General features: G+C 48.5%; 1 protein-coding gene across 3 annotated transcripts in view; it reads left to right on the forward strand.

Moving 5' to 3' along the window:
* Positions 1-26921, forward strand: part of Cnnm2 (cyclin and CBS domain divalent metal cation transport mediator 2) — a 120418-nt gene that overhangs the window by 86341 nt on the left and 7156 nt on the right. The window contains exons 2-6 of one of the 3 annotated variants that reach the window (XM_021151392.1): positions 9148-9291; positions 12056-12193; positions 14163-14332; positions 23109-23202; positions 26266-26331. In XM_021151392.1, coding sequence (XP_021007051.1) covers positions 9148-9291; positions 12056-12193; positions 14163-14332; positions 23109-23202; positions 26266-26331 — 612 coding nt within the window. Of the gene's footprint in view, positions 1-9147; positions 9292-12055; positions 12194-12391; positions 12457-14162; positions 14333-23108; positions 23203-26265; positions 26332-26921 lie in introns of those variants that run through there. The other 2 variants (XR_003835562.1, XM_021151393.2) reach the window with 2 other exon arrangements.

The raw sequence follows: 26921 nt of genomic DNA on the forward strand, positions 1-26921 counted from the left end.
GAGAGCAGGCATCGGGAGGAGGTACTAATGTGACAGGCGAGTCTCTGGCTGCACTGTGCACGGTGAGAAGAGTGTCCATCCAAACCTTCATCCACTGTCACCACCATCCTGTCCTGTCCCTGCCACCGCCCTCGCTCACTCGGAATAGGAAGTAGCTTCCTGTCTGGCCTCACTGCCTCCACCCTGCCCTGTGCTCTTTTCTACCGTCTGCTCAGGATTGTCACCACAGCAGCCATGATGACTGATATACCATGGAGATTGCACCTGTTCTGCTCAGGGCCTCTAGGGCCTCACCATCCCAGAGTAAAGCCTGAAAAGTCTGAACCATGGTGTTAGCTTTCCTTTCTGCTATGATGGGACAAGGACACTACTGAAAGGGAGAGGGCTTTTTTGGGTTCATGGGTTTGAGGGAACTTCCTGCTGGGAAGGCATGGCAGTGGATGGTGAGGTGACTGTCACGGTGTGCTTCAAGAAGCACAGACTGATGAGTGCTGGTGCTCAGTGTGTGCAAGGCGTGAAACACACACACACACACACACTCACACACACTTGAACACACATATACACATTCTCACACATGTACACACACACTCGAACACACACATGTACACACTCACACACACTTTATACAGTAGGAAACCCTAGCTTGTGGAATGGTCTTCTCTCCCTCCGTAAAACCTCCCTAGCAACTGCCATAGACAAACCCAGAGGTGTATCTCCTAGGTGCCTGACTATACATCAGTCATCAGTCAAGTTGACAGCGAAGGTAGCCATCTGGCTTTTTTCCACTGTGATGCCCCGCTCTGCCTCTTTACTCCTTCCCTCTGCTGGTTCTGTTCCAACCACACTGGCCTTGTCCTCTTCCTTCAGCCCATGAAGCATCCCCCGTCAGGGCACCTCCAGTCCTTTACCCGCAGACTACCTGACTCCGTTATATGCTCAGTTTCCTTGTGTCCCTTCGTCTTTGCCTGGCAGGAAGACCTTCCTCCATTCAAGCTGTGTGAAATGTGACTCACCACCTTTTCTCTCCTCACCACACACCCAGCACAATCCCTTGCGCCTTGTCTATTTCTCTTAGTGTCTGCCTTCCTACTAGAATGTTCCTTGGGAGCCAAAGCTCTGTTCTGTGTCCTGTGGAGTGGCCTAGACGTTTAGTACAGTCTGTTGAGTGACTGAGTGAACTCATGTGACTGTTGAGTTCCCGGTTCTTACAGAGTATTTTATGACCTATATGGCGCTCTAGGCAGATCTCTCCTGACCGGTCTGCTCACTTGTAGATCAGATTAAACCCAAATCTCATGATATTTAAAGTGTGTTGACTTCCTTGATAACACCATCTAGTTTCCTTGGGAGAATTTTTTTTTTAAGATTTGTTTATTGTTAAGTATGTTGGTGTTTTGCCTGATGTGTTTAAGGGTACCAAATCCATTGGGACTGGAGTTACAGACAGTTGTGAGCTGCCATGTGGGTGCTGGGAATTGAACTCAGGTCCTCTGGAAGAGCAGCCATCTTAACCACTGAGCCCTTCCTTGAGGGATCTCAACTACAGCCATTAAATTCTATTTCCCATCTCGGGTTGTTTATTAGGACTAAGGGACCAAGCTCAGGCTCTAGAGAACACTCATTTATTTTATCATTAGTCCCATAGAGCTGACGCTTGGGAACTTTATTGATTTCTGTTTATTGAGTTCCTACTGTAGCTTTGTTAGGAGGCCTGCCAAGCATTTCACTTGCTCTGTCCTTGGTGGCAAGGGAGTAGTGACATCCCATGCTGACGGTGCCCCCTGGAGCCGAGCAGCGCAGCAGTAATGGCAAATCTGAAATGCCAGCTTGTTTCTCTTTACAGGATTGCCTATTTATTTACCTCTTGCCCTGAGTCCTGTCTGAAGGCTCCACAGGCTCCCCTTGCCTTGTGCTCAGATCATTAGGTCTTTCTGACTACTGGATGTCATCTTTTTTATTAGTACAGCTGTGTGTGCTTGTTCCCAGTTTGGTTCTACTTCAGCCACCCCCTTGTCTCTCCTCCCCAGCTGTTTCAGTTTGTCTACCGCTGAATTTCACGTCACTGCCAGCAATGAAGGAGAGCAAAGGCGGCTGTCTGTTCATCAGGCAGCGGGTGACACATACACTTGTCAGCCTGATCCTGTTGAGTGTTGACATCAGTGAATGATCAAAATACAGATGGTATCTGATGCTGAATGTTTGGGCTTAGCAGCACAAAGATGTGGTAACCCCTTATCAGTTTGGGCTGGCTTACCAGGCCACAGAGAAGACACAAATAGGAAACTTTGATACACAGGGCAATGGAGCAGAAATTTGGCTCTCATTCCACATTCTTGACATTACCGGGTCTAGCTCACAGTGAAGACTAGCTTCTTGAGTCCCACCTGTATAGGGCTCTGCCTTGGGTCCATACAGCTGGGAGCCATACAGCTGGTGACTTGATGGTCATGTCTTATTCTGAGTGGAGCAGTGGGCTGTAAAGCCCTGTGCTCATTAGGTTTTCACTTTCACCTTGCTTTCTTGTCCTGTTTAAGGACCCAGCCAGAAACCCAGAGGTTAGGGGTTTATAAACAGAACAGTTAGCTGAAATACTGTAATACCTTATAGCTGGGCCTAAGAAGGCCCTCTCCCAACCCTCATGCCAGCAATTTATGCTTTTTTTTTTTTTTTTTTTGAGGCAGGGTTTCATATAGCCCAGGCTAGCCAGAAGCTCTCTATGTAGCAGAGGATGGTATTGAACTTGTAATCCTCCTGCCTTCCCTTGGCCAAGAACTTGATATATAGCTAAGGATGACCTTGCTTCCCGATCCTCCTGCCCCTCTCCCAGTGCTGGGACTGTGGGTTCACATTGAGTACCCAGCTTACCCACCCTTTCTGTATATCATGGCTGCCTTTCTGCTTCTCATCCTACCTTGATTTCTTCCAGCACTACAGCTGAGAAAGGTCCTGATGTGGCTGAGGCAGGAGGATTGCTGTGAGTTTGAAGCCAGTCTGAACTACCTGAGACCCTCTCTCAAATTTGAAAGAAAGAAAGAAAGAAAGAACGAACAGCCGGGCGTCGTGGCGCACGCCTTTAGTCCCAGCACTCGGGAGGCAGAGGCAGGCAGATTTCTGAGTTCGAGGCCAGCCTGGTCTACAAAGTGAGTTCCAGGACAGAAAGGGCTATGCAGAGAAACCCTGTTTCAAAAAAAAAAAAAAAAAGAAAAAGAAAAAGAAAGAAAGAAAAGGAAAGTTCATTTTTGCAATTTTATTTCTTAGAAAGTTGTTTGTAGGGCTGGAGAGATGGCTCAGTGGTTAAGATCACTGACTGCTCTTCTAGAGGGCCTGAGTTCAATTCCCAGCAACCACATGGTGGCTCACAACCATCTGTAATGAGATCTGATGCCCTCTTCTGGTGTGCCTGAAGACAGCAACAGTATACTCATATAAATAAAATAAATATTTTTTTTAAAGTTGTTTGCAGTTGTCTTTTATCTTTAGGTGAGGCCTAAAGACTCAGGTTCCTGCAGTGACTGGTTCGTGGGACAGGTGCCTGAAATGATGGTCTCCAAAGGCACCCCCTCTCACTCTGAGCTGCACACCAGGAAGTGGGTTCAGGAAGCAGGACTTCTCACCAGGAATTCCAGAGCTGAGAGAATGAGGCCCTGGGTCAGTGCAGAGCTGCAGGGTGAGGCTGGGGGCGGCTGCAGGGGGCTTGGAGAGAGACTGCATTTTCAGTCCAAGGAGCTAATTCACAAAAATGGCCTCTCCCTGTGAAGGGAGTAAGGCCCTTCCCAGCTCTGTGGTGCTTTGGCGCTGGCATTTGAAGTATGTCCATATGCATGTTAACGAACCGCTCCGAGACAATCTGATTATGCAGTAGTTACTTCGGTGAGAGTAGCGCCTCAGTGGAATGGAAACTTCATTTTGAGTCTAATATTAGACCTTGCTTTGGAAAATTCCTTTTAAATGATCACAAGCTGGGAATAGCAAAAGAATTTAACTTTCGACAGACAGCATTCACCAAGAATTTTTAACTGCTTATGTTGGGTCCCTGGGAAGGCAGATGTGAGAAACCTACTGGCCGATTGACTAGACCAGAGCTGCCTGGCTTACGGCAGGCTTCCTATCTGTGGCACATAAGTGTACCCCAGTCTCTTTTACTGAAAATGTTTTCATTCTTTGAATGTGAGCTTGGGGGAGAGGGAGGCACTGTTAGAAAGCCTAATCATTGAGCAATCCAAATGTCTAGACTTGCAAACTGTTACTTCTGTGGCAACAAGCAGGTTAGCAGCATAGATTTGTGGGTGCAGTGGGGCCAGCTGTCCTGCAGAGCCAGAGCCCGAGCCAGCTGGTTTCCAGAAAGTACGTGTAGTGTGGCTGGCTGGTTGAGTTTAGGTGAACTTACCCAGTTCAGACGGTTACCTAGCCTTATATTTAAACCACTCCCACTCATATGGCCTGCCATTTTTTGAAGTTATATAAATATTAACTAATTTTGAAGTTTGTGTTCACTTCCTTTAAAGTTATATTTTAGATGCTTTTAGAAACCAATATTGTTTGAGAGATGTCTTTTTTTGTTTTTAAAAGACTATTCTGAAATTGAAGCACATCTCTTAATCAGTGCGTGTGTTTAACGTAGATTCCCTTTTCCTTCGTTATAACTTGATGGTGCCTTAGACTTGGGCAAACGTGTTACCATTACAATGAGTTACTGGTTACTAATCACCCAGTGCATGGTGGGCACCGCCTCTGTTGGGTGTCAGCCTCCCTGCCAACCCTGTGAAGGAGCAGTTACCATAGCCTGGTTTTTGAGATAAGGAGTCTGGAGCTCGGAAACGTGGCTTTGTCTCCTTGGTTATCAGCTCCTGGTGCTGGGGGAGTGGGGGTGGTCAGTCACTGGAATTCACATCTAAGACGGTTGAACTTGGGAGTCCAAGTTCTTTCTTAGCCCTCACCCAGCCCCTAAAGCAACAACACAAAGCACTGTCACGTGGTCCTTTTAATTTGTTAAATTTACCAGATCCTTTAGACTCATATAAATTATTGACGGGGCCAGAGATGACTCAGCAGATAAAGGCACTTGCCGGAAAGCCCGCTGACCTGCGGTCAGTTCCCGGAACCCACCTAAGGCAGGAGAGCCCGACTCCAGATTCCACAAAGGTCGTCTTTTCACTCACACAGCGCACACCCCACAGGACCAATGTTAAAAGAGCCTTAAGCTTCTGCTCATATGCTTAGACATTTGATATTTACCGTATGTGAATTAAAGCCACGAAATTCAAAACATTTACCCATCAAGCAATTTAAAGGCCAATCATGAATCCATTGTGTGTTAACATAAATAACATTTTTATTATATATAGCTGTTTCTAAAACAGAAAACTAGGAGTAACGTCAGTGTTTATGTGTGTCAGGTTTGTGTCATAAGTGGAGTTGAGGGGTGGGGGAGCCGGACCCTCCCTCCCCTGCTCTATTCTGCTGCTGTTTCTTCTGGAGCAAACGGAGAAAGGCTGGCCTCATAGATAGGGAATTGGGAGAGGGGGCTATATGTTGTCATGACATTGGATATTACGCCAAAACTTCCTTTTGTTGTGTGTGGGGTAAGTGTATATACATTTGTTTGTGTGAAGGTCAGACGTAGGCTTTGGGTCCCTTTCTTCAATCTGTTTACATTTTTTTTTTTTTGGGATAGAGTCTCACTTAGTAGAGCCAGACAGGCTGGTTAAGGAAGTTCAGGGCTCTGCCTGGCTCTGCCGTTGCATTCATGCGCCACTGTGCTTGGCTTCTAACATGGGTCCTGGAGAGCCACACTGTGACCCTCATGCTTGTGTGGCAGGCATTTCACTGACCGAGCCACTTCCCCAGCCCACTAGGGGTTCTGTGTCTTGTCTTTTAAGCAGAATCTCTCGATATTGCCTCAGCTGTTCTAGAACTCGCTCTGAAGACCAGGTTAGCTTCAAATTCAGAGATCTGTCTGCCTCAGCCTCCCTAGTGCTGGGGTTAAAGGTGCGCAGCACCACACCTTACCCAGTAGAGGTTTCTTACAGGTTGTCTACACTGTGGAACCTGAGATCCTGCCGGTGGGCTTTGGGTACTCTGAACCACTGGCACTCTTATGCCTGAAATCTTTGCAAAAGAATTTTGAGGACTATAACCTATGAGGAATATCCTCTCTGCAAGCAATCCATGCAGAGCCGACTTGTGGCTCTCCTTCCTTGGGTGGTGTTTGTGTGCACGCACGCATGTGAGCGCAAGGAGAAGGTACAGCTGTGTATATGCAAAGGTACATGTGCGGAAGCCATAGAACAACTTTTTGGAGTCAGTAGCCTCTACCATGGCATCTGTAGATCAAACTTAGGTTGTCTGGTTTGTACTGCAAACATTTGTAGCTGCTGAGCTGTCTCTGTAGCTCAGTCTGGCCTGGAATTCATGGCGTTCTTTCTACCTGTCTCCGCCCTTACCCATCTGCTAATGTCTCTTTGGAAAAGCCTGTCGCGGGCGGGGCTGAAACGAAGATGGTTCCATAGGTAAGTGCTCAGAGTGCTCTTCAGGGAACTCTAGTTCAGTTGCCAGGCCCCTTGTTGGGCTGCACAAACAGACTATGACTCTAGCTCTAGCAGTTCTGGCATGCTCTTTTGGCTTCTGCAGGCACCTGTACTCTCATGCACAGATGCACATACAAACACACTCACATACATACATACACATCATTTAAAATAAAAAATATTTTTTAAAAGGTCCCTTGTTCCATCTAGTACTTGGAACTATTTATTCATGTGTTCATCTCAAGTTATTGTCACTAGTCACTTGAAATATTAGCAGGACTAAAGAAATGGTTTAGCAGTTGAGGACCCTGGCTGCTCTTCCATGGGACCAGCTTGGGTTCAGGTCCCATCACCCACACTGGTGACCTACAGCTCCAGTCCCAGGGGATCCAGCATCCTCTTCTGATCTTCATGGGCACACCAGGCATACACATGGTACAGACATAAATGCAGGCAAGGCATCCGCCGCATAAAAACAAATCTTAAAGGAATTGGCTCACCCAATTTTGTAGATCTTTTCAAAGTTGCTACACCAGATTATTCAGTATTTTAAAGGTTACATTTCTTACTGTCACTACCCAGCTCATAAAAGAAGTGTTTCCTGAGGGGCTGAGGATATGGCTTGGTTGCTGTGAAATTCTACAGCCTTGAGTTTGGCTCTCCAGCAGCCATGTAAACAGCCGAGCATGGCAGTACCTGCCTGCAGTGCCAGCCCTGAGAGGCAGAGCCAGGAGCCTCTAATAGCTGACAGACCGTCACCTAGCCAGTTGGTTTCAGGTTCAGTGAGACACCTTACAGTAAGGTGGAGACCATCAGGGAAGAAGATACACTTGGTCTTCATAGGTATACTCATGGGCATGTGCACACATGCATACATATGTGCATGCACACAAAGTCCTTTATTAAGAAGGTATCAAAGTCACAATAATGGATGTGAGTTTCTTAGAATTATAGTTTTCTACTGAAATCACAGTTTATAAATCATTAACATCAAATTCTACCCATGGTTTTTCTTGACCTAATAAGTCCACTTAGTTCATTTCCTTGAACATGTCTACCAGATATCTCTGTCTAAACTACAGTTTGTCGTGTAGCCAATCTATCAACTGAAAGTGAGGTTTAATGAAATCAGCGTGGCCTGAGACGATGTGTGCTTGGTTGAAATGCCTTTGTCTGGCGTGTTTGAGGTCCTGGGTTCCTTCTGCAGTACCACAAAGTAAAGTATGTTGATGACAACTCACAACCAAGTCAAGTTCTCTCAAGGCAACTGTTGTTACTTTAGATTGTGTTATGGTGCGTCTCGGGTTGTCACGTAGGACGTCCAGTGATGTCCACACAGAGTAAGGGTCTAACTTTTACTGTTCTAATGAGGACACCCTTAGAGACACGGGCTTTCCCCTCCCACGGTGGCTGTGTGGTAATGACTACTGCTGGTCTCCATTGTGACATTCTGGGACAAGCGAAGGATCTTTGCACTGTGGTCCAGACTCAGCATGGTGGAGAAGGCCGGAACCATTTTAATACTTAGAGGGAAATGGTGTTGCTGACCTTCTAAGGGTCTTGGACCTCCCTGGAGATCCATGGAGTTCTCTGTCTACTAGGGAACTGGTGGTGTGTCAAAGAGGAAGAGCTGGTGGTGGTCAATGTCACGACCGCTAGGAAGGAGAGCTAGGTACAGGGCGGCCTATGGACTGTGACAGTCCTCGGCATCCCCGCTTTAGTGACTTAGAAGGCCTTGTCCATTTGGTTGTGGAGTTGGCAGTGCCATTAAACATGCTGGAGCATCTACTTTAATAACTGGCCAGCAAATGTGTTGCAAAAACAAAAACAAAAACAAAAAAACAATTGTTCCCAGCGAGCTGTAGAAGCAGCTCTATCTACACAGACATTAGGAACGGAGTTTGAATCCCCAGCATCCGTGTGAAAAATGAAGACACAAGGACTAGGGAGATGTCTCAGTAGATAAAGTACTTGCCTCCACTCTTCAAGACTGGCATTCAGATTCTCAAAGTCTGTATAAAAGTTGGGCAGGCACTGTAGCCACCGGAGGCAGAGGCTGGAACTCCGGGATAAGCTGGCAGTCTAGACCAGCGAGATTCTGTGAGCAGGTTCAGTGGAAGACCTTGCCTCAGTAAAGGGAAGACTGGCTTCGAGGCTACCTTATGTCAACTTCAAGTCTCCACACACGTGCATGCACACATATGCAAATGGATATGTATAACATATGTATGTTCACATGCAAATGACAGAATGCCAGGTACAGCAGTGTGCACTTGGGAAGGTGGGGACAAGAGAGAGGGTTCCAGGGCCCTCACTGGCCACATGACCTGGTGAACCACTGGGCTCTAGTTTCAGCCAGAGATCCCATCTCAAAAATAATGTGGAGACTGACTAAGGAAGACAACCAGTGTTTGACCTGGGCCCCCACACACATGCACACACGTGCACATGCCTTGATGCAGGGCTGGTGATGTATCCCAGTGAAAGAGCAAACAGGCCCATGTTTGCTCCCCACATAGAGAGAAGAGAAGCATGCAGCTGTGTCCATAAGGCAGCTAAGGAGCCGGCTAAGGAATCCAGAAAATGACCTTTTCAACTTTGTCTTCTGTCTCTAAAGGGAAATCCCACCTGGCCATTGTGCAGCGAGTGAACAATGAGGGTGAAGGGGACCCATTTTATGAAGTTCTGGGAATTGTCACCTTGGAAGATGTGATTGAAGAAATCATCAAATCTGAAATCTTGGATGAGACAGACCTGTACAGTGAGTACCAGTGTCTCTGTACCCTTGCTGCCGCTGTCCTGCCACATTGACACTTCTCCCCAGGGTTGGGCCTCTCAAGTGTAATTGCAGTGTTGCCTAGTGCCTTTACCAAGCTAGAAGAAAGGGCAGACTTAGTGACACTGAGTGGCAGCTTCTCTTCCAAGGCAGATTCTCCTGGCCATCAATGCAAGCACATTCAAATGTTGACCTCTGAACTCCACAAGTGCATGCATAGGCGCATGAATCCTCCCCTCATACACACCGAGAATATTGTTTTCTTGTCTGCTTAACTGCCTGCTCTTGAAGGGCAGATGGGGGATGGTGAGTATCTAGATCAGGAGGGGGAGGGCCCCAGGGTGAACCCATCCCCTTAGTGTTGGCCCTGCATAGGGTCTCATCTCACTGAGTGCACAGCTGGCTCACTGTACCGGGGAACTGCAGCCTTCACCCTCAGCATGCTTGTATCATATGCAGCTCTTTCTTTTCTTCTTTGTTTATTTTGGATATGAGTGTTTTGCCTGCATGTGTGCCTGTGCACCACATACATTCGGTATCCAAGAAGGCCACAGCCACAAGAGAGCAGTAGATCGTCTGGGACTGGAATTAAGGTGGCTGTGAGCTGCCATGTAGGAGCTAGGAATTAAACCTGGGTCCTCTGGAAGAGCAGCTAGTGCTCTTAACCCCTGAGGCATCTCTCCAGCCCCACCCATATGAGGCTCTTTGAAAAGTTGATCCTGCCAAGGAGTGCCCAAAGCTCCTGGGGCAGGGAAAGATCACCTGGACTCTGTTTATCCTCTCAGCTTTGAAACAGAGCTTATAGGACTTGAGCTATTGGAGGGGCCCGTTACATTCCAGGAATACGTGCTCAAAGAGAGTGATTTTATCTAGTCTTTTTACAAAGGAACATGACACATTTTAACATCTCCAAGGTTTTGTAGCATCTGAGGAAGAAAGCGTTTTAAATTGTTAAGAATTACCTTTGAACAATGTGCCCTGTACATCTATCTGTATACGTTCTTGTCTGTTTCGGGCTTTTGACCTTTCCGCTGTCAGAGATGTCCTAGTAGAGAATGCTGTTGTTCATTTTTGTTCTTTCATCCTTTTATGATCCTGTATGATGCATGTGCAGTCGTTATGTGGGTTCTAAGGATCCACCTCAGGTTGCTAACCTTTGGGGGCAGTGCTTCACTCCCTGGGCCGTGTCACCGGCCCCTTTCGTTCAGATTGAGCGTCTGTCTGTATGTCTGTTTTCCCTAAGGTAGTTCTTGCCTTTGGGGAGACAATATAAATGCTTATGACATCTTAGATACTTGTTAATGGAAATGTTATAAATGTTTACTAAGCTCTCAGTGAAGGAACTCATTTCATGGAGAAGTGTTAGGTGACATGTGACCTCTTGGCTGAACTTGTGGCTTCAGGGTTATTATCAATCTAGGTGAAAGGTCAGCCATGAGAGCAGCCAGTTTCCATTAAAGAACCATTTCCAAGTGTAGTAGTGTAGTATTGACTAAAACTTTCTGATTTTCACAATTATTTGAGATAGAAGTGTAGAAGTACCTAGTCACTGATGTTTCACCCTGGACAAGGGCTGTGGTACACAGCAGAGTGAGCACCGGGGTCATGTCCTTTGCTTGTTTAATTTTTCTCTTTTCTTTTCTTTTCTTTTCTTTTCTTTTCTTTTCTTTTCTTTTCTTTTCTTTTCTTTTCTTTTCTTTTCTTTTCTTTTCTTTTCCTTCCTTCCTTCCTTCCTTCCTTCCTTCCTTCTCTCTCTCTCTTTCTTTCTTCTTCCCTTCCTTTTTTCTTTTTCTTTTTGTGTGTGTGTGTGGGGAGTGGGCAGGGTGTGGAGGCAGTTTGACACCGCAGCCTAGGCTGTGTTTGACTGTATAGTTCTCTTTCCTTCTAAGTGCTGGCACTCCATGTGCCTGCCATTACACAACTGGGATCCCGCCATGTTGGATTTTTCTTTCTCAGCACTTTACCCTGAAAAGTGGCTGTGTAGGGAATCCTTGTAGACCAGGGGCTAGCAAACCATAACCCGTGAGTGTCTGCTACCTGATTTTATCTGCCTACAAGGCAAGAGTGGCTTCTCGTGAATTTTAGTGTCTGGGAAAAAAAATCAACAGAACACCATTTATTTGTGAGATATAGAAATTAAACAAAAGGTAACATTTGTGTCAAGTGTTGTTGTGCTCATTCATTTACACACAGCTGCTTTGCAGAGAAGCAGCTTGGAATCGGCAACAAAAGCCAGAATCTGAGTGCTTCCTCTCGGGCCTTTTCCAGAGGAGGCTGGCTCGTTCCTCCAGGATCACCCCCACATTCACCTGACCTTGAACAGTGCATGGTCTGGGGCAGGAGTGTAGCCGGGGTGATGAGCAGAGAGTGACCTTCTTCTTGGGGAATCTTGCTTGTGTGTTTATTTTCTTTCACCTGAGGTGGAGAGGCCCTCTAGCTGGTAGAGACAACTTCCCTCCCTGTGGCCTGTCTTCCTCGGAGTGCTTTTGGTAGCACTTGGGTCCCAGTCTGCTGCTCTGTGATTCTGTATGCTCCTTGTGGGGTTTCTCCTGTCTGCCCAGTCATATCTCAGAGGGACTCTGTAAGGCAGCTGCAAACCCAGGAGAGGCCGTGTTCTCTGCCCATTCTGTGAGACCCCCATGAGGTCACCGGTTCTGGAGGGATTCTAACACCTTTTGAAACAGTGCGTTTGTGTCTTCATCGATAAAGAGCCCTGATTTTGTTTTCTCTTTCCCCATTCCCACCTCAGCCGATAACAGAACAAAAAAGAAAGTGGCCCACCGTGAAAGAAAGCAAGATTTCTCTGCCTTTAAGCAGACGGACAGCGAGATGAAGGTTAAAATATCACCGCAGCTTCTCCTGGCCATGCACCGTTTCCTAGCAACAGGCAAGTGCGCTTATCACAGTATGAGATCTGCAGGCCCTGGAGCCTTCCTCACCACACCAACTGGGGGGCTGGGGGTGGGGGCTGGGAAATGGGGTGACAAGTAATGCCACTTTGTGTTTTGTTTCTTTTTTTTGTTTTGTTTTGTTTTTGTTCTGTTTTGTTTTGTTCTCTTTAAATTCTCTCCTCTCCTGTGTTCAGTGTCGGCATGAACCCTCTGAGACATTTGCCAGGGGTGGACCAGTAACTTAAAATTGGTCTGAAAGGTAAGGACGAATGTTAGTGCCACACTGCATGTGTATGGTAGGCCAGGTCATCTCCTCCAGCTAAGCCCCACGGCGAGCCGGCTGGTGGAGTAGGCTGACAGTGCAAGCCAGGCATCACCTCGTTTGATTGGACAGTTGAGTAATTCTCTCTTCAGCTTGCCTTGGAAGAACAGTTGGACAGCAGTGGTAATGCAGGCGCTAAGACTCACAACGAAGAAAAACAGGCGCACAGAATCAAACCCTTATCTTTTATGGTTTTGATGAAACTGAAAGATTACCGAGTTGGGCCTGGATTTCTGTGTGGCTTCTTCAAGTCAGATTGTTAACTTGGGCCCCATCAAGAGGCAAGAGTTCACATGGTTAAAGCTACCAGCCCAGCCAGTACTGACTGCTTCCAAGTGGTCAAGGCTGAAAGACCTAAGAGACTGACTGGTTAACCTTCTCACATCCCCAGGCAGCCCAGTAAGGTGCTCTGTTTGCCAGGGAAAGCATGGGTAAAGCCTGGAGACTCCCAGAGGCTTATAGAAGACATCTGTTTCCAGGACCAGTCAGTAAGCTTTCCCTAAGAGCAGTGTGTGTATACATGTGCCCTGAAGGTCATCAGTAACGTGTGCCAGGATGCCACCTACCGTCAGACACATGGGCATGCACACTGTTCTCACTTAGGACACTGGAATGTGCCCATGACCACCCCCCCAGGCCCCTGATATCAGAGTGTGTGTGTGTGTGCGCCAAGACCACACTTGTGGTTCTGTGTGTACACACACACACAGGGTTCACAGGCACACAAGCCTAGGCAAAGCGCTGGAAAGAAATACTCACCAAATTGCTCTGAATGGGTAGCCAAGAAGTCAGCTTACAGACGATTTTTATTTTCTTTATTTTTCTGTAGTTTCCAAATTCCCTGCAATGTACTGTCTTACTATGAAAAAGTCAGATATGTGAATCCAGAATTTGTAGCTTTTGTATATAGCATCTAACTTAAAAATACGTTTCAAATATCTTGCTGTTATTATCTTCCTATTCTGGTACCATTGTTGCTCTTTGTGGAAGAACCACACTTAAGTCAGTGTTACCATGGAGTTCACATCCACGGCAGCACCCTGAAGTCAGCAGCTTTGAGTTTTCTGTTGTTTTAGATGAAGAAACTGTCTTTGTCAGTGCCAACCACCATTTCCTCTTTCATTGGCAAGTCAGAGTGCATGCTGATGTGTGCACGGCCTTGCTTTTCTTCTGAGTCTCTCCCTCCATGGTCCCTGGAATTCCTCAGGAGAGTGGTGCGGGAGAGCAAGGTTGTTGGAGCCCGGGTCTATGCACCTATCCTAGCCACGTGCTTCTTGACCGTGTCCTTCTCCCATGGCTGGTGGTGGCAGTCAGACCGTTGTGGCTTGAGTTAAGGGTACCCTGGCCCTCAAGGAGGGGGTCTGCTGATCATCACCTCCATCAATCAGAAATATAGGGCATTCATATGGGGCAGAAACCAAGGGCAGGCTGAAAGGAAAGATTGAGAAGGGCCAGACATGACTATTCCGCTATTGTAATTTCTCCCAGGTAATCTGACCCCAGTGGCTCACCAAACGGAAGGCTGGTTCACCTGTGTTAAATCTTTCTGTCGCCAAGCATCCTTCTGACCTGAGCACCTCGATTGCTAGCACGGCCTTTGCCCTTCCTTGAAGTGTAATGTCAAGTTGTGTTTGTGTCTATAGAAGTAGAAGCGTTTAGCCCATCCCAGATGTCAGAGAAGATCCTCCTAAGGCTGCTAAAGCATCCCAATGTCATCCAGGAGCTGAAGTACGACGAGAAGAACAAGAAAGCCCCTGAGTGCTACCTCTACCAGCGGAACAAGCCCGTAGACTACTTCGTCCTCATTCTGCAGGTCAGGACTCGCTCCGTGCTGCTCGCCCGTGTTGGGCATCTATCTCTGCTCTGAGGAGGCCTGGCATAGGCGAGCAGCTTGCCTTCTTAACTTTGTGTGTGTGTGTGTGTGTGTGTGTGTATAAGGGGGCGGTGCTGGAACCCCACTTGCATAGCTGGGTGAGGGTTCTCATAGGAGCTGGTGCACTCATTTCATGTCTAATACCAAAAGGCATCACACTTTGCTGCTGTGCCAAGCCAAGTGACCAATGTCATTATTGGCTTTTGAGCATTTGGTAATGTGCCTGTTCCTGTCCAGATCTTGGTGGGCATTTGAAATCTTTATTCCGGGTTCCTTGGGTTCTCTTGATATCATCTTTTCTTTTGTCCATTCCTCATTAGGACTTGGTCTTTTACGGTGACCGAGACATATCTTGGGCCCTCTTCTGGTATCTTAGTGTCTATCCTAGTACCACTGTGAACAGAATCCATTTAGTGCCAATGTTTCCGCTCACTGACCAGACTGTTTGGCTAGAAACTGCCTTAATAATTACAGTCCCCTGAAGTATTGGTAACTAATAGTGACACAACCACAAATGTGCTAGGAAGGCCATTGTTCCCAGCCATCTTGGAGCACTTGTGATGCCACAGTTACATATAGCAGGCACTGCACTTGGCCACCTGGAGTTTGGGGGACTTTTGTACCACTTCTGTAGCAAGTCACGTTCTCAGGAAGTCTAGGCTCCTTTTAGTACAAGGATACTGACTGTGTGAGCCTCCTCCTGTTTCATGGTTGCTTCCTGGATATAGGCTGGGGGCACCACAAGAGCATCATCAGGACTCAGCAGACCCTACCTTTGTCTGAATACCTCCGCATGTTAGATACTGTGGCCTGTCTGCTGAGCTGAAGCCATGATTTTACAAGTATTAAGTGTGGCCGATGAACAGGCCCATGGGAGTATTTAAGTTGCAGACTTTGGCAAAACCCACATTCTTGCAAACTAGCCAATTATCCAAGGTACCAGAGAATAGCAGGACAAAATGCCATGCCACCCTCCATCAATCTGGTACAGCTGTCATCGTTTGCCAAGTACATTCCACCCCAAAATCCTGCCACCCAGGCACAGTCCATGCCAGGGTCTAGAGCATGCTCTCTGCATTTCAGGAACATGGGGGAAGCAGCAATGCCTACCTTCCCTGCTTTCCTGCATTCTGCAACTCCAAAAAACCCCCTTAAGTCACTGATTGGAAATCAGGATTACATGCAGAAGCACATCATTTTAATATTAGTATTTGCCACAGGCTCTTGTGTAGCCTAGGCTGGCCTCAAGCTTTTTTCTTTTCCACCTGTGTACGGTATGCACACTTTTGGCATGTATGTGGTTTACGTACACATACGTGTTTGTGTGCTCATGGAGGCCCAAGGTTCATTTGGGAACCATTTCCCATGGCTCTTCATCTCATTCATGGAAGCAGGGTCTCTCAGTCAAACCCAGGACTCACTGGTATGGCTAGTCTTGTTGGCCAGCTGGCTCTGTCCCTCCCCTCTGAGGCTAGAGTTAACAGGTGGTCCACCGCACCCAGCTGGCATTGTTGTGGGCATCTGGGTATCCAAAGTCTGTCTTCATGGTTGAGCATGTGTATGCAGCACACAAGCAGGTTACACGGTGCTGGTGTCAGACCCCGGGTTCTGGGCACACTTGGCAAGCACTCTGCCACTCAAGCTGCCTCCCTGTCCCTCATTAGAAGGTTTCAGTTTAAGTCCCTATCAAATAAAGCTCAGCTTATTCAAAGTAATGATCTAAGTGAGCCTGATTAAAAGACTATTTCATCATTTATATAACAAAATATAAACTAAAATATGAATAAAAATAAATCTTCAGGAGCTGGAGAGATGGCTCAGCAGTTAGGAGCACTGGCTGCTTTGTCAGAGGTCCTGAGTTCAATTCCCAGCAACCACATGGTGGCTCACAACTATCTGTAATGGGGTCCAATGCACTCTTCTAAGAGTGTGTCTGAAGACAGCTGTAGTGTACTCATATAAATAAAAAATAAATTAATTAAAAAAATAAATCTTCAAGTTTTTTAAGTAGACTTTTAGATAGAATATGCTAATGTATATTAATAAATGAGATAATAAAATCCTGATAAATCACAATGAAATCTGTATTGGCTCTATGTGTTTTTGAGAAACCTGTATCTACTCGTAGAGCTACAGCAGGGGAATAGCTGAGTGGTAACGTGCCTGCCTCACCTGTGTTCCTGCCAGAAACCAGGGGACAAGCTGAGCACATGGCAGCCATGTGTAATCCCAGCACTGGGGTGGGCACACAGGTAGGGTCCTGGGCTCCTTGGCCAAAGAACTAAGGCTAATCTGTGAGCCCCAGGCCAGTGAGAGACCTCACCTAAAAATAAGGAGGGACGTAGCTTAGAGAACGCCACCACCTAAGGTTGTCCTCCAGCAAGCACACAGCTGCATGCACAACTGCACATCCATCTTCGTGTGCCATGGTGAGCATGGAGAGGTCAGAGGTCAGCCTTGGGGGTCTGTTCTCTTCTAGTACGTTGGTTCCAGGACCCAACCATAGTCCTCGGGTGTTGTGGCAGGTGCTTCACCTGCTGTGCCCCCAAGGCACACAGTGTGATGGGAGTGTTTTTCCACCAGCATACCAGGAACAATTAGATGATAATTTTAAATTACATAACCAGTACGATAAAATGAAGAGTTAGAGATAGTCAAACACAGAATGCTCTTTGGGGAGGGGTCAGTTTTGCTTTTCTGAGGCAGGCAGCATATCTTGTATTGTCAGGCTGACCTCATACTTGGCTATGCAAGTAAAGACGACCTTGTTGAACTCCTGATCCTCCTCCTGCCTTTGGAATATAGACGTGAACTACCACAGCTTGTGCGTGATTCATAAAAAATGGGTGACTTAACTGTGTCCCAGTGTACCGCCTGTGAGAGCCTGCCTGTTTTTGTTTTTGTTTTTTAATTTGTATTCATTATCCCCCTCCTGGTCTGCCTTCTGACAGTTTCTCATCCCATTCCTTCTCTCCCCCTCTGCACCCCCCATCTCCAAGAGGATGTCCACCTCCAACCCCCTACTCCACCAGGTCTCCCCACTCCCTGGGGCTTCCAAGTCTCTCATGGGTTAGGTGTGTCTTCTCTCACTTATATGCACCGTAACTGTAACTGCTAGACACAGTTTTTCTTACCAAAAGGCAAGCTGGACCAGATCGCTGTCATTTCTATAGTGGATGTGTGTATGTGTGTGTGGGTCTTATCCGTCCTCCGGAAAGTAACATATCTAAATAGCCAAATAAGCCACTGCTCTCCCCAGCGCAGACTGTGAGCAGTCTCAAGCACAGTAAACAGAAAGCCTGGGCCCCACCTCTGCCAGGCGTTTAGTGGACAGGAACTTCCCCTGGCATTACTCTTGCTCATGTCACATACAGATTAAGTGCATGAGAATTGCCCAGGATCTTGTCGAATGCTCCCAGTTGGTGCAGAATTGAGCTTAGCCACTGGGATTTGAGTCTTGCCTCTTGGTACACCAGTATGGTTGTAGGCAACCAGATGGATATGTATAAATTAATATTTTTGCCCACCATTTTTTAAAATATCCATTTCTGAGGTGAGCTGGCAAAATCCTAGGCTCCCATGTGCAGCCACCAGATACAAAGCCATGACTATCTAGTCATGCCTTTGTAAGTGCCGCAGCCACACGGGGAGCAGACGGGCAGCTCTGAGTGGCCTGGGCAGGAGACACCCCACGTTGTGCTCTTGGCACCCACTTCCCTGGCTTCTTTCCCATTTTCCCTTTCCTTTCCCTCTTTTCATCTGTCACGAGATCGCAGACAGTCCAGGCTGGCCTCGAGCATTGCCTCCTACACGTTGGCTTTACAGGCATACGCCTGGCTTTATTCAGACCAGGCTTTGTATATGCCAGGCAAACACCCGACCAATGGAGCCACATCTGCAGCCGGCTCTCTCCTCTCTGAGAGCGAGCCCCAGTGGTGGTTTTGTGACTACAACGAGCACAGGAAGCACCCAGCCCAGGAGTGGACCGGCCACAGTAACCACAAGGTTATCTGCTGCACGGGTTATTGGGCCATACTGACTCAGATAATGTCATATCTGACTAGGATCCGAGGAAGCGGAGATTCTGTCACTGACTTCTTATGTAGGAAGCCATCCTTGTTCCAGAATTACATCTCCTTCCAGAGCCTCTTTAAGACTGTTATTAAGAATTATTTTTAGACAGGGCCTTGCTATATAGCCTGGCTTTGAACTTGTGATTTTCATATCTCTGCCTCCTGAGTTGGGATAATAGTGACATGCCAGCATATCCAGATAGGCCTCCTTCTCACCCTACCCATTTACAAACCACCCTAGCTCCTCTGAGAAAGGCTGAAGCCCCTCATGTCCTGTTCTGGTTTTTTAAAAAAAATTTATAGAGTAAGCTTTTATGAATATTTCGAATGTGATATCAGTAATGTAGAGCCTTTCCTATAAGGAAACGCTGTGTGGGGGCAGCCACTTGATTCTAAACCATTTCCCTGTAGGGTTGGCCCTAAGCTCAGCCCGGTGAGGTTATTTGAAACTACTGACACTTAAATAAACAGATGTTCCTGTTGTCCCCAGAACCTGCCTGTCAGAAAAGCTTCCCTCTGTGGAGGGGCGGGGGGGGGGAGGGGGGCGGCGCAGCAGCTTTAAACTCGAGCAAATGGAGAACTAGCCAGTGCTGGGACTGGGGGCGGCGGGGAGGGGTCTTTTTTCATTTTTAAATTTATTTTATTTTTCATTAGATATTTTCTTTATTTACATTTCAAATGTTACCCCCTTTCCTAGTTTCCCCTCCGAAAATCCCCTCTCCTCTCTCCCCGGGGAGGATCCTTTAATCTGAGGTTTTAGTGCTTTTTTTAGATTTTGTGTATGAGTGTTTTGCCTGCGTGTATTTTTGTGCACTGTGTGTGTGCCTGGTGCCCTTGAAGGCCAGAAGAGGGACTCAGATACCCTGGGACTGGAGTTATGGATGGTTGTAAGCTGCCTTGTAGGTGCTGGGAACTGAACCTGGGTCCTCTGCAAGATAAACAAGTGCTCCAAACTAGTGAACTGACTGGACTGCTCAGATCCATGCTGGGATTTTATTTCTCATGTGTTAGCTCATGTGTGTGTGTGTGCGCGCGCTTGTCTGTGGAGGATTTCACTGTGTGTGTGTTGTTTTTTTTTTTTAAAGATTTTATTTATTTATTTATTATATGTAAGTACACTGTCGCTGTCTTCAGACACTCCAGAAGAGGGAGTCAGATCTCATTACAGATGGTTGTGAGCCACCATGTGGTTGCTGGGATTTGAACTCCAGACCTTCGGAAGAGCAGTCGGGTGCTCTTACCCACTGAGCCATCTCTCCAGCCCGTGTGTGCTGTTTTAATCATGTTCACTCCCCCTCAGCCTCCTTCAGAGTCCTGCCTCCCTCCTGCTTCCTGCCTTACGTTTGAATCTGCTCTAACTTTGAAAGTGGCCACCGAGCCTGAGTGCTGCTGTTTCAACTCTGTCAGTGGTGGGAGGGAAGGGAGAGAGGGTGGAGCTTTCCATGGTCAGTTGCAGGGCATGTTTTGAGACTATATTTTCTACATCGGAGGGCCCGTTAAAAATATGTGGTCTTCTCTGCAGTGATGGCCACAGCAGATAATGAAATGAAAACCTGGTGGCTCTTATCTACTGCCAGTTCAGGGAACCCACCATGGCAGCCGCAGCCCAGCATCCGCAGGGCACTGATGGTTGAGACTCCTTGGCCTCCGAGAGGGGAGTGGGTAGCTGTCCCTACCCTGCCTGGTGTCTGCCCTGAAGGACTTAAGGGATGGCTGTCGTCTCGGGGTGGGTATGGAATCTATCTTTCCTTAGTCAGCAGACCAGGCCCCTGTGCCTTTGTGGGAGTCTTTGAGACCAAAAATCAGTTTCCAGATCTGCAGCCCTTGTTCACAAACAGCCAGAAAATGAGACTCCAAACCTCACATCCTCCTGAAATTACCTAAAGAGCTTCTTGCCCTCCTACCTCATAGGGATAAACCCAGAGTGCCTGGGCATGGTTGGTGGGAGCAGTCTTTAGGAGTCTGTGTTTCTGTGGTTACTGGGTGAGGCTCCCAGCACAGTACAGAGTCCTGTCAGGTTATCGGCCTGCCTCCTTCCTGAGAGGCCAGCCCCAGGCTTCTTTCCACAGTCTGGCTCTGAGTGCTGGGAATGGTTGATCACAAAGTAGGAGCTCACACCCACTTGCAGAGACCTGGAACACACAGGCTGTGTGGTCTGCGAAAGCAGTAGGACGCACTGGACACAGACGTCACCATGATGCTCTGGCTCTGCATAGTTCAGTAGAGAAGCGGGCAGCAGCCATCTCTAGAAGTGGTGTGCGTCGGTGCTGTGCACGCCAAGGCTCTTCAGGACGAGAATATCATGACACCTATACTACTGAGCACTTCCACCCTTTCCTTCTGTAAATGCTATCTTTGTGCCTGCTGCCACTTGCCTCTCTTTCCCTTCTTAAGGGCCCACCCCTCAAAGAGCCCTCCCTCCCATGTGCCAGGCACACTATTCTCTAGACTGTTTCTGTGCCAACTTTAAAGAGCGCCTCAGGTCCTGGGAGGCCTTCTCCTGGCTGCTCCTCCTGATGCCAGTCTTCCTCCTGTTTCACTTCTGTGTAGAGGTGCTCCTGCTGGCCCAGCAGCTCCCTGTCAGAGTCCTTGTGCTCCTGTCACATCCATGTGGTGGCTGTCATTGCCAACTGTGCCTGTGCCAGGGCACCCTCCCTCACCTGGTTTCTTTGGTGAGACTTTTCTGTCAGCCCCTTTCTGGTTCCTGGCTTTCTTCATCCTTTCAGTCACAGACGTCAGGCTGGTCTTTGTCTCTCATTTCTTTCTGTGACCCTTCCCGTCACCTCCGCATCTCCAGCCCCAGCTCAGGTTGGTGTGAACCTTCCTCCTTCTCCTCCGCCACTGGACCCTTTGTGGAAAACCTGGTCCTGGCTGGAAGTTGTCCTCATTTCTCAGCCTTCTGGTGTCCCCCAAGATGCCCATCGCTTAGTCATTCAAGCATACGCTCCTGTGGACTGGCTTCCTCCATCTCCCTCCCTTGCCCTCCCTGACAGCTTCCCTAATTGTGTCCCTTCCTCCCCAGGGCCTTCTCTCAGTACAGCCATGCTAGCCTGGTCTGTGCTCTCTTCCTGAACCCATGTCCTCTGCAAAAGCTGCCCTTGTCCCAGGAGCCCTGTGCCCTCTGTCCCCTGTCTGTGCAGACCTGGAAGCCTTTCTGCTGTCAACCTGGGTTAGACCTTCCTTCATACCAGTGGGTCAGCCAGATCCTGCCTATCCATAAACTTCTCCAGAAAGAGTGTCCTCGTGCCAGAACAGGAAGTAAATGGGTCTCTCGGAAACTCTTACAATCTTTGTTTCCTTGAGCGTGTCTGTGTGTGCACATGTAGGCACATGCCTGTGTCACATACCTGTGACAGCCAGTGGTATTTTCTATTATTGTCTGCCGCCATATCTTTTGAGTCATCAGTTGGCCAGTGAGGTCTGAAGAGCCACCTGTATCCATCCCTGCCAAGCACAAGGGTTTCAGATGTGGTGGGCACATGTCTCTCACATGGTGATGGAGACCCAAACTTGGGTCCTTGTGCTTGGTTGGCAGGCATTTATCAACTAAGCCTTCGTCTCGGCCTCCAGCTTTGAGAACAGTTTTTAGCTTGGATGTCACTCTGCAGCCCAGGTTGGCCTGGAACTTTGTTATGTTATGTTATGTCACCTCCCTAGGGTACACTCAAGTCTGGATTAGTGAAGACCCTTCTTTTGCACACCCGCTCTGCCTCTCTTTAGGCACGGGAAACAAGACCAGACTGGCCTTGGGCTGGTAGCAATCTTCCTACCTCTGCTTTGTGAGCGCTAGGCCTGCAGGCATGTGCTTCCATGCCTGGCCATACTGTCTGTTCTTCATGGCATGTTCGTGTGGTTGCCTCCCACACATTGGAATACAGCTCCTCTCGGCTTGCGGCTCCTCTGGGTAGGGTATGGCTGCATGGCTGCAATGCTCTAACTCTTGCTCCTTTGCAGGTTGCTTTAAGATTCTGGGTTTAGGTGCTGGGGTGCAGCTGAGTGGCAGAGCGCTTGCCTGGAGGACATGAGGGGCAGGGTTAGAGCTGCAGCACCACACAGTCGAAGATGGTTCATAGGGTCTGGCTAGGATCTCCTGTGCCTAAAGAGAGGCGGAGGGGGTGTGCAAAAGAAGGGTCTTCACTAATCCAGCACCCTAGGGAGGTGATGGGATAGTTCATGTTCATGGGGTGGCAGGTGCTGAGGGCTCCTCTTTCTAGACTTGGAAGGGGGATCACCTGTGTCTGCCTCCTAACCCGGGCATTAGTGAGTTTAAAGTGTGGTGTGGTGTTAGTCTGCAGGCCTGCCTTCTCTTCCCCACTTCCTCCTCTCTCTCCCGTCCTCCCTCCTGCCTCCACTTCCCTGAGAGCATCCTCAGCATTTGGCTTACCGCTGCTTTTCATTACCGAGGGCCCTTGAAGAGCTGGGGCTGTGGGGGAAAGATTAAGTGGGCCCACAGATACTGATCCTTTCATCGTTATTTCCAGAGGTCCAGCCTAAGGCAGTTTTCTAGTTTAGATGAATATGCCCGCCCCTTTATTTTCCAGAGCTTGTCTTTCTTGGGATCATTGGAGAGGAGTGTGGCCAAGCCCAGGAAGGACTAGCTTTCTGTGCCATTGAAGCTGAAGTCACTCCTTTTCTTCCCACAGGGGAAGGTGGAGGTGGAAGCTGGGAAAGAAGGCATGAAGTTTGAAGCCAGTGCTTTCTCCTACTATGGTGTGATGGCCCTCACAGCCTCTCCAGGTGAGTGGCCCCGGCATCTGAGCGCAGGGCTCTGTTTCAGGAAGATGCAGCCCTTCTCCCTCAGTCTCCCCTGAGCCCAGCATGAATCGGTTCTCATTGACACGCATCGTAGAGACGGAAGCTGTACCCATCCCGGGTATACGCCTTCATAGGTCTCCACACCCAGCGAACACAGCTGTGCACACTAGGAGAGGCAGACTATTAAGGTCTTAGTGATAGAGAGAGGAGAGAGTAAGCGTCCTCCTCTGAATCGCTGTCCCCCAGAGGTCCCCCCTCTCTTCTTGAACGTTGTATGGACACAGGATGTAGTGGTCTGACTCTGTCTTCCTCTGCCCGGGGTTGTGCTGCCATGGTCATCTGGGCTCTGCGTGGGTGTGCTTCCTTCCCATCCCTACTATGTGCTTGCAGTTCCCCCATCTGATCATTGAGCAATGCACTAAGGCCACCTGAGGCTATGGAAGAAGGGAGGACTGCTGCTGCTCAGCGCCCGCCCTCATTTTAAATCAGTCCAGAGCCCCGGCCTGTGGACTGTGTCCCCACACTCTCAGGAGTGTGTCTTTCCCATTCACCTCCCTGGGAGTACTCTCTCTCAAGAGACATACCAGAGGTGTGTTGCCATGGCGACTGTAAACCCAAGGGACGCTGACCCTTAGATTAACCATCCCCAGGCTGTTTCCTGTTAGAGGCACCTGCGGAAGCTGCGCATCTTCTGTGGGTGTGTGCGCTGGGGTCTCCTGAGTTGCCAGTTAGCTTCCAGAAGCCTTGTGTCTGGTACACCCCCGCCTGTCTTGGGAAGTGTCGCCTGGTCTCCATTCCAAGTCATTCTAAGTCTATCACACAGAGTAGCTCTTCTGGGGATTTTCCGTTACATCTTCCAGAGGCTGAGGAAGTTTGCTGCTACTGTTTGTCTAGAGAGCTGGCTGCTTGTGGTGCGCGGTTATGCCACCACGGGGGTTGAGCAAGTTCTCTGAGAGTCTGAGGGGCCTGCAGGGGTGTCAGCACCCAACTTTGCTATTGCTTGCCTGCCCTGGCCAGGAGCAGGTTAGGCAGGTAAACGGAGGTGCTGTGGTGCCACCTGGTGGTCAGAATACAAAAGGCCAGTCTGTCCAAGGAAACCTTTACAAAGGCCAAAGCTAACCACAGTCCATCTTAAAGGAAGGTTGTCAAACTGAAAAAAACGTAACAGCGATGGCAACCCTTCAGGCAAGTTTGTCTTTGTGGCATCTGTCTTCCCCTGCTGTGCCACGCAGCAGTGTGACGGGCATAAGGATGTAAACGTTAGAAAGCCAGTAAGCTGTCAAGATTCCTTGCTCTCTCATGCAGGCTTCGCTGTCCTAAGGGACATTGTCTCTGAGTGTGCACATGGGCCTGCGTGGTCCCTCCTAGAAGGTCTTTGTTGTGAACTTGAAAGTGATCTTCCTTCCCACTGCGTGGTGACACTGGAAGGGACTTGGTGACTGGGCATGGAAAAAGGCCTGAGTCACAGCCCAGGATGCAGGGTGTGTAACACTGAGGAAAAGCCCTTGGTGTCCCATAATATCCAGGAGGATACAATGAGGTGCTGTGTAGACAGTGTGCTGTGACTTTAAAATACAGGGGAAAGGCGGGTGAATGGCTACAAGTTCAGAGTCAGCGTAGTCTATACAAGCCCTTGTCTCAAAAGTGTGAAAACAGAACAACAGGAAGAGACATTATGTCACAGGAAGGTATTATCATTGTGACTGTTCTGGGACTGTGTGCCTCGAGTTAGCCCAGGTTAACAGACCCCTATTTTTAAGGCATCTCTGTAAACAGATGAGAGCAGCACTCTTTTGCTGATGACTGGTTATTTAGACCTGAACACTAGCCTAGCTCACAGTGAACAGTAGTGTAGGGAAAATCCACACAGAACAGGACAGCAAAAGGCTGGGAATGGTGGCCACACTAGTTCCAACCCTTGTGAAGGAGGTGGGAGGACCATGAGGCTAGCCTGAGCTAAGTAGTAAGTTTGAGGTTAACACTAGACCATAAGAGACCTTTCAAACCAACTGAAAAATAACAACAAAAGGCAGCAAAGAGCTGACTATTCACCAGGAGGCCCCCATCATTCACTTCAAAGGCTGACCTGGGTCTGGGGGTCTGTGTGTTCACTGAGATGTCCTATCAGTACAGGACATTAAGGCCTGCCTGTGTCTGCTCAAGAGAAAATTGCAGGTAAAGGTGCTTGCCACCAAGCCTGGTGACTTGAGAACGACTCCCACGTGTTGCCCTCTGTTCCCCACGTATGTGCTATGGCCGGTGCACATGTCCACATGTGAATGGAAAGTCAGCTGTCTACTGGGGAAACAGAGATGGAGGACTGCAGTGAGACTGAAGCCAGAGTGGCCTACAGAGCAAGTTCCAGGTCAGCCAGGGCTCTAGGTTGAGACCTTGTCCTGACATAAAGCAGTAAAATAAAGCCCACAGTCCTTGGGACATGTGGGAAGGCATGCCCTGTCCCTCCTGGCCTGCCCTTCGGGTCTTCCCTGTGGTGGGGCTAGTCTCCCATCAGAGTGAGCAGTGCTGAGCCTAACCTTTGTCTGCCATTCTCAGGCAGTCTGCACATGGCATTCTACACATTTGCCTCTGTTCTGAAATCTGCAATCATCTCAAGCAATTCAAAGTATCAAGCCAAAATTATGAAACCAATAATACCAGTGAGTTGGGTAATCAGGGGCTTGTGAGGCTGCATGGTGAGTGCCGCAGTGCAGTGTGGGCCTATTCTTAGAGCCCCTACCAGCTGAGGCTTGGCTAATTGTGACTCAGACATTGAGAACAGCCTGTTTTGGAGCTGTAGACCTCAATTGGGTGTTGGAGGTTTAAGAACTTTCCAGAAAAGAGCACAAGGACAAGATTCTTCCCAGTGGCATACTGTTCTGGGGAAGTCATTTGTGTCCCTTCCTTTTATATAACAGCACGTGGGCTTTGCTACTTGCGGGGTGGGATGCTCACGTTAGTGAGACAGCGTCCACTGTGGTCCCCTGGATGGGAAGATCTGTTTCTGCCTTTCGATGCGGTCTCACCCTGTTTTTCTCCATTTTCCAGTTCCTTTGTCCCTGTCTCGCACCTTTGTTGTCAGCAGGACAGAGGTGTTAGCTGCGGGCTCTCCAGGTAACTCTGCATGCTTCCTTTCTCCTAACCCAATCATTGATCCATTGCCTGCCTAGACCCTGGGGAAGCCTGGCCACCGGGCTGCACACTCTGTTTCCACAGCGCTGTTCCCAGCTTCCTGCCAGCCTAAAAACACCAAGGCTGCTGCCTAAGATGGAGCTGTCCAGAAAACATAAGCGACAGAGGGCTAGAAAGGAACTCTGGGCCAGGATCCATGGTGACCGGGCATAGGGAAAGTCTGTATGGTGGCTGCCTGTCCCACTTCTCATCCCACCTCACAGGTCTGGGCCTTGCAGCTCTGCCCCAGGTTTGCCCAGAGTCTTACCCGTCTTCAGCATGTTATAAGATGTGGAGTTTGCACCCGAGTCTAGACTGCTTTCCTTTCCCAAAATTTGGACAGAATCTTGGGAGCGCATGAACTTGTCCTGGCAAATGAGAAAAGCCCACACTTACCCTGGTTTGGGAGTACTTCTCCTTCCCACCCACAAGCCCCCAACACACACGCACGTGCACACACACACACACACACACACCACACACACACACACACACACACACACACCACACACACCACACACACACACACACAC

This window comes from Mus caroli, chromosome 19 (genome assembly GCF_900094665.2).
Source record: "Mus caroli chromosome 19, CAROLI_EIJ_v1.1, whole genome shotgun sequence".
In the NCBI taxonomy this organism is placed as follows: domain Eukaryota; kingdom Metazoa; phylum Chordata; class Mammalia; order Rodentia; family Muridae; genus Mus; species Mus caroli.